Source organism: Dermacentor silvarum, chromosome 8 (genome assembly GCF_013339745.2).
Source record: "Dermacentor silvarum isolate Dsil-2018 chromosome 8, BIME_Dsil_1.4, whole genome shotgun sequence".
NCBI classification, from domain to species: Eukaryota; Metazoa; Arthropoda; class Arachnida; order Ixodida; family Ixodidae; genus Dermacentor; species Dermacentor silvarum.
In genome coordinates, this window is record NC_051161.1 from 47,340,830 (window position 1) to 47,350,134 (window position 9,305).

At 47.5% G+C, this 9,305-nt stretch overlaps 1 protein-coding gene across 3 annotated transcripts in view; it reads left to right on the top strand.

The window, feature by feature from the left end:
• Positions 1-9,095, top strand: part of LOC119461162 (transcription factor GATA-4) — a 125,480-nt gene extending 116,385 nt beyond the window's left edge. For all 3 annotated transcript variants that reach the window (XM_037722377.2, XM_037722379.2, XM_037722380.2), the window contains 3 exons: positions 1,249-1,437; positions 4,601-4,838; positions 6,471-9,095. In XM_037722377.2, the coding sequence (XP_037578305.1) occupies positions 1,249-1,437; positions 4,601-4,838; positions 6,471-6,853 (810 nt within the window). In that variant the 3' untranslated portion in view covers positions 6,854-9,095. The remainder of the gene's footprint in view (positions 1-1,248; positions 1,438-4,600; positions 4,839-6,470) is intronic.
• The last annotated feature ends 210 nt before the right edge of the window (positions 9,096-9,305 follow it).

Sequence of the window (9,305 nt, forward strand, 5' to 3'; positions counted from 1 at the left end):
TTGACAACGGGGTCCATTGGATGGGAATGTCATATCGCGCTACTACGGAGATAACATCGTCGATAAGTGAAATCATTTCCAGAGCTCGCCGATTCCCTTCCTTACACGTTCGCAATGACCTTTTTATGTAGGCTGCTCGTTTCGTCACGAGCACTTCAGTATACTCATAACGCCGGAAATGTTGTGAAAGGGTGAAGCGGAATCAGGGAGTTACTCGCAAGGAAGGTGCTCTGAAATGTGACACCTATAGCTAATCTCTGTCGCCGCTAAAGTTCGCTGCGATTGCTGTCCCATGCGAAGACCCTTGGGCATGGGCAGCTCGATGACCGCATTACACAGTAAAAATACTGAACAATCCTTGATCACGAAGTTATACAGATCTTACGAATGACCTTGAAGACACGGGCACAGTAGGTGTATGGGGCGATCACACACCGATGTGTGCTATGTGTTGTCGTGCGCCGTGTGCTGCCACATGAACTTATGTGTCTGTGTATGCGCGTGCGCGACAGTTTCAGAACGAGAGAGAGAGAGAGAGAGACGAAAGGGGAAAGGCAGGAAGGTTAACGAGATGGGAGGTAAAATGATATAAAGTTCCAGGACGACATATCAATAAACCCGTATTTCCACTTTCGTCGACTGAGCAAGCGTCCAGCCGACGCTGATAGCTAGGTAATCGCTGGGTGCTTGTACACTCGTATAGAGCCGAAATGCACAGTGGACGCAGATGATAGCGGCAGATTAGCGTGTGTTGTGACTGTCTGTTTTTCGACTGATGTACCCACAGTGAAAAAAAATGCGGTTGTAATGATTAGTGCGAATCTCGTTTTTCTATTGAAAGCTCCTTGACATACTTCCTACTCCTTGAAGACATTGAATGGCGTTTTGTACGTCGGAACATAATGTTACACACAAGGATACGTATACCGTATATATAACTGTGGAATCCAATTTCAGTTCTTGTAATCACATTGCCCATTTTATGTCAAATTTGTATTGAAGGACGATGTGTTATTATCCTCCTTTCAAATAGAGGGTAGACGTTTGCCTTATCATTTTGGGATCTTTGAAATCTTGTTGAGATAGGCAGTCGACGCTTGCTATATTCTGAGAACTCATGCTGAAAGCTACATAGAAATCATTGTTTGGAGCTTTACCGATAGTACAGCGCTCACTCTGTCTGTGTACCTTACATGATTTGTGGAGTCAATGAAATTCACTCGTACGCGCGCTTCTCTCGCCCTGCAGCAGCCGCAACAGCAGCAACAGCCTCAGCACCACCAACAGCAGCAGCAGCAGCAACAGCAGCAGCCTCCCAACCGGCGGGTCGGTCTGCAGTGCTCAAACTGTGCCACTTCGACGACGACGCTGTGGAGGCGCAACAACCAGGGAGAGCCAGTCTGCAACGCCTGCGGTCTCTACTACAAGCTGCACAACGTAAGCATTAAAAGGAGACTAAAAAAAAAAAAAATTCACCGACGATTACGACGCTCTCTAACGCGAAATTGGAGCGCAGCTTTATACGTGTTTTCACTTCGGTATATATTGGCTGGCGCGGGCAATCTGTCTCGTGCGGCACGTTCCAAACGGAGCGAAGTGTAGGCGCGACTGCCTCGCTAATCGGGATATCGCGAGAGGCAGCGCGTGGGTGACCCGTGGGCGCTATTCACAGCAGCCGCCGCAGACAGACCTCCGCTCATGCAGCGCTTTGTTTCTATATGTCTGACGCGTGCTACGCTGGCGCCATCTCGTACCAATCGTCGCCGCAGAGCCCGCCTTGCGCGGCACTACGCTTTTCTTTTCGCGCTTTCGCCATAACCTCCTCCTCCTCCTCCGCGTTCCTCCTCACGCTATCTTCGCTATCGCTGTCTTTCATCCCCCGCTGCATGCGCTCCGCGTTCGCTCTTTCATCCTTCGCTGTGCTCGTTCGCTCGGTTACGCCGAGGACGTCGACGCAGGAACGGGCGAGCTGCGCTCTAAAAATATGGCAGTTGAAGCGCTGATAGCGATGCCAATGTTTATGTTGAGCTTCAACTCCTCGGACGGCGTTCCAACTATGCGCGGGTGCGGCTTACGCGGGGGTGCCAAAATTTCAGGGCACCCTGGCTTTTGACACACCGTGTATATAGGATCTAGCTGTAATGACATGGCACAGGCGTCACTGCGCTGCCCGTAAAGAGCGATGCATGGGAAGTTAAATTATTTTCAGATTGTGAGCAAATACTTTTTCTCACTTTTTTTAATAGAAAATTTAGGATAACGCGCATACGCCATAAATGAATGTTTTCAAGTCTTGAGCTTGCGCGCTGCGATTCTAAAAAAAATTCTGAGAATTATAACTCAGTCAAGAACGTAGAGCTGGTTTAAGCAACATCGGCGGTTAAATAGCGTAGGTTGCATATGCAACATAGCTTAAAATATAGTATACTTATGCATAAATATATATACGGGACATCGCGGCGATGGCGAAATTTCACCTGGAGTGTTCATATAATTGCTATCGCAATACAAGAAAAATAATTTGAGCTGTATTAAAATTTACGTTTATAACAATACCATAAAAGCCATTCTTAGCATGCGAAGAGGCTTGGTAAACATGAAAAGACGCAAAGACGGGCGGCAACGCCCCAAACGCCGCATTGAGCTTCCCGCACCAGCTGGCTGTGACGCCTGCTAGCGTGTGCTTGGTCGTACTTATTATTTTTTTTTGTATCGGTAAAGATGAACTACGTTATACTCTAGAGACGCCGAATAGGGTGTTTAGAGAACTTTTACAGAGCCGCAGTGACCCAAATACAAAAAAAAAAAAAAATAATTATACCTGTGACGTCACATTGACGTACTGCAGGGTGCTGGGGTTTCGGACGAGACATTCAAGAAATGGAACGTGGACCTTTCTTTTCTCTCCTGATAATCAACCTGCTCAAAACGTAAATTGAGTTTTGAAGGAATACTTCATCGCTCCAAATTGATTCAGTGTTCGTGTATAGGGTCTCTTTAAAGCAGACCATGCGCACATTAATATAGTCAACGAGCACGGTAACTGACCTATAGCCAAGTCCATCGTTGCCAAATATACGAACACATCATCGGAAAAGACCAGCCGCATTCACCTCGGAACGAGAGTTCCGACATGGACACCGAGAAGTGACTTCGGTGGTCCACGTCGAGCGCGAACAAAGGCTCGGAGAAAGGAGGTGAGGAAAGGGGGGAAGGAAAAGGGGGGGGGAGGGGGTAGGAGGGGACGTGAGGAACAGTCACGTTCGTTTGCGGGAGTGTATACAGTGTGCGCGAGGATAGCAATCAGACGATTGACTTTGCTCGTGTTGTGACACGCTCTGTCGGAGACGACGCCGGGGCGGGGTGTGTTTGTTGGCCGAGTCCGAGTGCTACCCGCTTCGTTGGGTTGGGTTGTTGTGAGAAGAGAAAGGCAACGCCGAATAATTATCTGTTTGTTCTTCCTCCCAATGGACGAGCAATAAATTTACTCGCACGTCGAAACACCGGCGTTTCTTCGGATTTACTTAATTGCTGCGAGGTATAATATCTGGCCTATCATCGTTTTCAAAGTTCAGGCCACAAAAAACACTGAAGCCATAGCTATGTGGGCCAACGGCGTCGTTGCGGTGAGGTCGACTTGTATAAGGACTTAATGTCTATTTAGGCTACCGAGCGACGACGCTGAATAACGTAGAACATTGTTCTTTACGGCGCGTTGCATGGATCAACAACTCCCAGGTATAGCATAATGCCTGCGGAACTCAGGGAGTGATGTAGCGCGGTAATTAAGCAAGGAGTTCACTTTAAACTAGGTTTCTTTATTAAATATGATTCTTTTATTTATTACAATACTGGCGGTTTGGACTTCAGGCCTTAAGCAGGAGTGGTAGAATAAACACATGCGAAAAGGTGCAACTTAAAAAGGAACATTTTAACAAAGAGCTTAATTAGTGAGAATACTGCTGTGAAAAAAAAAAAAAATCTGGAGGGCGCTTAAGCTTCGCTTTCAAGAGTGGAACGCGATAGCACTCAAAGATCCCAGACTGCTTCTTACGCTTCGCGGCAACTGCAGCTTATGCAACATTAATGGTTACCGGGAAACACTGGCACCGAACGCTATGCACGAAGGCGAGCTTTCTGGTAGAAACACCGCCTCTTGCGTGCGCCGATCCCGGAGATAGCGCACAAGCGCGCCAAAAAGATTACATCATTTTCAGGTCTCCGTTATTGTTTCGCGCTTTTAAAATTTCAGTCTGAGAAGATTTAACATAAAAGGCATGCGCTGTGGTTGTTTTGTTTCGTGACATTTGTTTGCGGGTTGTCATTCTCAAGATTCTGAGGAATAGCTTTGCCAAGAATGTAAGGCAAGGTATGAGCAACATTAGTTATATATTATATTACATATGCGGGTCTCCTGCGGGGTGTTGGACATGCGGAGTCTGGCGTAGTCGACGTTCCCTTTGCTGCAGCAAGAAAGCGGGGTGATCTCATTGGTTGCGTTTCATCGCGCGGATTTTAAAGTGCAACGTTAGATGAGAACGCAGTTTCAGCCTTCGAGGCAAGCGTTTCCCTTGCTCACGTCGACGTTTGCGCTGCGCAGGTTAACAGGCCCCTGGCGATGAAGAAAGAAGGCATCCAGACGCGAAAGCGGAAGCCCAAGAGCGCCAACGCTGACGGCAAGTCGTCCAAGAGCTCGAGCAAGATGAGCGCCGCAGCCGCCGCAGCGGCCGCGCACGAAGCCATGGACAGCAAGCGTATGATGCCCATGTACTCCACCATGATCACCGCTGACCACAACATCGCCGCGTACGGCATGCAGGTTCGCAGGGCGAGTCCCGGTGAGTTAATCAATCAATCAATCAATCAATCAATCAATCAATCAATCAATCAATCAAAATTTTATTTTGCAACAATGTAATAGGGGAACGCGAGGTGAAAAGCGCTCAAAAGCAGCTTGAGGGTGCCTATAGGGGCCCTTACACAAGGCAGCACACACACACACACACAAAACAAAGAAAAAAAGATGCACAGAAGTGTGGAACAGTAAAAAAAGCAGCAACGATAAAACAAATTATCAAGCACAGCACACACACACACACACACACACACACACACACACACACACACACACACACACACACACACACACACACACATTATATATATATATATATATATATATATATATATATATATATATATATATATATATATGGTGTCTCACGTAACTTGAGCCAAACCTTAAAAATATGCAAATGCCACGTAGCTGGACAGCGAATGCACGCAAAGTGCCTCGAGCGGCCAGTCGCGCGGCAATCTTGCATGTATTCGCGGCCTTCTTTCACGCTCGGAAAAACACTTTTATGTAGCACGTACTGAGCAACAGAAAGCTGTATCAGTTGTTTTTTATAGTGCTCTACAATTTTCCCATTGACACTTTTCATGTAAATATATTTGAAAAGTTGAATAATTAAGAATAATTATGTAATTAGGCGGATTTCACGAAATAATCTGCGTATCCCTAATCGATGACAAACATTACCTTGGTTCTGTCCGGACAGCTATGTGGCATTGCATATTTTTAAAGTTTGGCTCAAGTTACGTGGGACACACGGTAGATTAAACCGATTTTGTTGCCCATTTTGGACCTTCTCTCATTTTCTTGCTATCAACAGATCGCTCCGACGTCGTTGCCTAAGTGATCTGTGCGATTGCGAACGCACCTCGTCTGAATATACAGTTCCGGAAAAAAAAAGAAAAAAAAAGAGAGAAAAAAGAAAAGCTGACTTTACCGCAATGCACACCGCACAATATATGGCTGCCCAACGCTTTACTCAAATGTGTGGCTAGTGCGTTGTTATCGCTTTCGAGCACTTCTTAACTGCACATTTAACGTACGAAAGCAAGACCCATGTACTAATTGCCCAGTACTCGGCTATTTACCGATGTGTTCGCCGCCATAAGTTTGGCACTAGTGCATTGTTGGAAAACCAGCTTAGCACGTTACTAAATGGTCTTCTGCTGGCCTCCTTTTGCATTCATACATTCATATTTTGTTTCTATTCATCAATGTTTAACTCATACATCGAGTTACTCACTCATTGGTTCACCAATCGCCACACCTATTTCCTTCCAGTCACTAAAATTCATTTAGCAACCTTTATTTTGAAATAATTTCATCTCTTCATATTGTCAAAGAATGATCACTTTATTATTCCCTCTACCACTCAAAGACTGCTCACTTTATGATTCATTCTACCACTGTTAATGTCTCGTAATATCACCAGTGTTCCATTGAAGTGTCTACGCACTGCCGCTGTTCCGGTGTGCATTTCCTTTGTACGAGAAAAAGTAGGGCCGAGCTATCTTAAGCCCCGTCCTTCACAGCTAGGGCACGGAAAGTGAGGCTGCCTTGAAGTTAAATGACGTGATCTTTCCTTTTTTTTTCTCTCCCTCTCGTCTGATCGCAGACAAAGGCCTCGGGTGCGCGTCTGGCGTGCTGCCCGCTTACGCCCCGACCGCCGTCATCAAGCACGAAGTGTCGTCCATGCCAGAGTCGCCGGGGGGCATGAACGTCGACATGATGGGCAACGCCGTCGGCGAGTCGCACAGTCCTCGCTCGCTCTCCTCACCCATCGCGCCGTCGTCGGCGGCGCTCAACAAGCATCTGCACGGACTGCGCATGAGTCCCCTGGACGTGCAACCGGTCACCAGTAGCCCGCTGCTGATGACCGGCGACATGCAGTCCGCCAACGTGTACCAGACGCCGACCAGCGTGCTCGTGCAGGTCGACCAGAGCAAAATGCAGCAGGGGAACCCTTCCACCATCATCCAGCATCATCACTCGTCTTAAAGATGCCCTCCTACTCTTTCTTCCTCCTTGTCCTCCTGCTTTCAGCGTCGATCCCTCAGAGGGCCGGACTTTCTGGGACTCCTGCAGCCAACAACAAGCAGCGATAACGCTGGCTTTGGCGTCGATGGGGACAACACTCCTAAAGAGACCACTCCTCAAGGGACCGTCTGTCAAGAGACCACAAGCCACGAAACTGTCCTGCAACCAGCCAGAAGCAGCGAGTGTGCGGACTTCCTCGTCAATGAGGACCACACTCCTCAAGAGACCATCCGTCAAGATACCACTCCCAGGTCCATTGCCTTATAAGAACAGGTCTTCTGTGCATCAATTTATCAGAAGCGTGGCCCGGTTGGTTTATCTGATAGGAAATAAAAAAAAAAACGGTTTGCCCCGACATTTACCGCCTAAAGCAAGCCAGCAAACGTTCGAAGCACTTCAACCGGACTGAAATGACAGAAGTTGTCCGCAGTTCTCATGAGTTGAAGCAGTTCCTCAGTTATTTGACTCAGCAAGTGACGTGCGGATTTCACAGCACAGACATTCCAGGACATGCTCTAGCGTACACATTGGCAGCCATCTTGCACTTCGTACCGGGGCAATAATTGCGAGCAGGCACAATTGCACTTAAACGGTTACCAGCGACGGCCCAGCCCTGTTCTCTAACCATGGAACACTGCTTGTCCGATGATGAGCTGGACCTGATGAGCTGGAAATCAAAGCGATCAAACACGACTCGCAACACCGCCCTTGTTCGCCTTTCTGGTTTCTTTTCAAGAAGCAAGAGACCAAGTACCTGTGTCATGCAATGAACTACCTTGTGCATCGCCGGCGCCGTGACCGCCGATGAACAATACTTCTCCGTGCCCATATCGCCTGTGCCATTGCGAGAACCGCTGAGGTTGCTGCAGTTCGGTGCAGTGACTGCTCAGCATTGCAGCCAAAGTGTGTGTGTGTGCGTCAGCAGAGCGCCGATCATCCAGCAGGGAAGGAAAAAAAAAAAAAAACTGACAATGCACTTATTAAATACAGCACTTCCAGTGGGTTGCTTTTCTTTGTCTCTCGCAGGATATTATCCGGTTAAAGCAGTCCGCGAAGCCTGCCTACGAAAGCCTGCCCTCATACTTTGAAATACTCGCTCTATGTGGCAATACCGTGCAAACGCGATTCGAGTAGTTTTCTCGCTAGCATTTCGTTTAGTGAATGACACTAATGTGACCAAAGGTTGGCCGTGATGAGTCCGGAGCCGTATGTGGCTAAGTGCCATCTCTGTCACTACAAATCTTGGTTCACTAGAGTAATCAACAGCAGCCGTACAAGCGAAACCTCGACAGCGTTTCGACAGGAGCCATTGTTTTCCTCAGGGCTCTGACGACAGCTCCACTTGTCAAAAATTTGGCCCCTGGTTGAGGCTTCGCTTCCTTGCTCACTGCTGATTACTTCGTCTCCATTTGCTGTGAGCGCTTTGTCTTGTGCGGTCGGTTGCAGAGAATGGCGAACGTGAGTTCAATTGTTACACCACGCGAACAATCGCACCTCAAAACTGTACCCCCCCCCCCCCCCCCCCAATTCATGCATTGCGTCGAGCGATCGATGCATACCAGAATCTTGGAGTGAGATTAGGAAAAATTTATCTCGCAAGGCAAGCTTGAGAAGAAGCGTAACCACCTTAGCTCCAGAACGCAAGCAATCAGCTACGCTTTATCTTTTCACGAGTAGGCAATGAAGGGTGCCGGACTGTTTTAAGCGGGGACGTCATGCGGGCGTTTATGCTAGACAAACAGGGTTAAACTGACTTAGGAACTTTCTTGAGGAATGGGGATGGCTCGAATCCACTCTGTAGCTTTTGACACTCGATCTTCTCCCCTTTCGTTGGCGCGCCGTATCGTTCCTTCCTTTCACTCATAGGTCACATCTTGTGTAGATAAGAATTCGGGGCACATCTTTTCATAATCTTATCCGGGATACCTGAAGCGGGGCCAATTTTTTGTTTGTTTGTTGTTTCTTCTCACCTCCTCGTGGAACTCCGCGCGAAGTGTTGTGGTTGTGCGCGGCGGCGTGGCGCCAGACTGACGTGTGGTGAAGTGCGAACAATGCCTTTTCGGTGCCTGACGTGCGATACGTTGTGCACCAATCAAATGATTTCCAGCGCGGACGTTGCACGTACAGTGTTTGTTTGTTTCTTGTTTCCCAATGCACTTGTCAGATACGATGTTCGAAGCAATAGAAACAAGTTTCTAAAGAACTCCACTGAATGATCTTGTTTTCTTTCTGTCCTTGTGTCATTCATTCATTCATTGAAATAGCCGCATGTAGTAATGCACTCGTTGAAACAAACTTTGCACTATGGCACACACACACACACACACACAAAAAAAAATCAAGAATATTGCTTAGTTTCTAGTACTTGAATGAGTAAGCCAAAGTGGCCAACTGTTTTAGTTCCGAGTGCGAA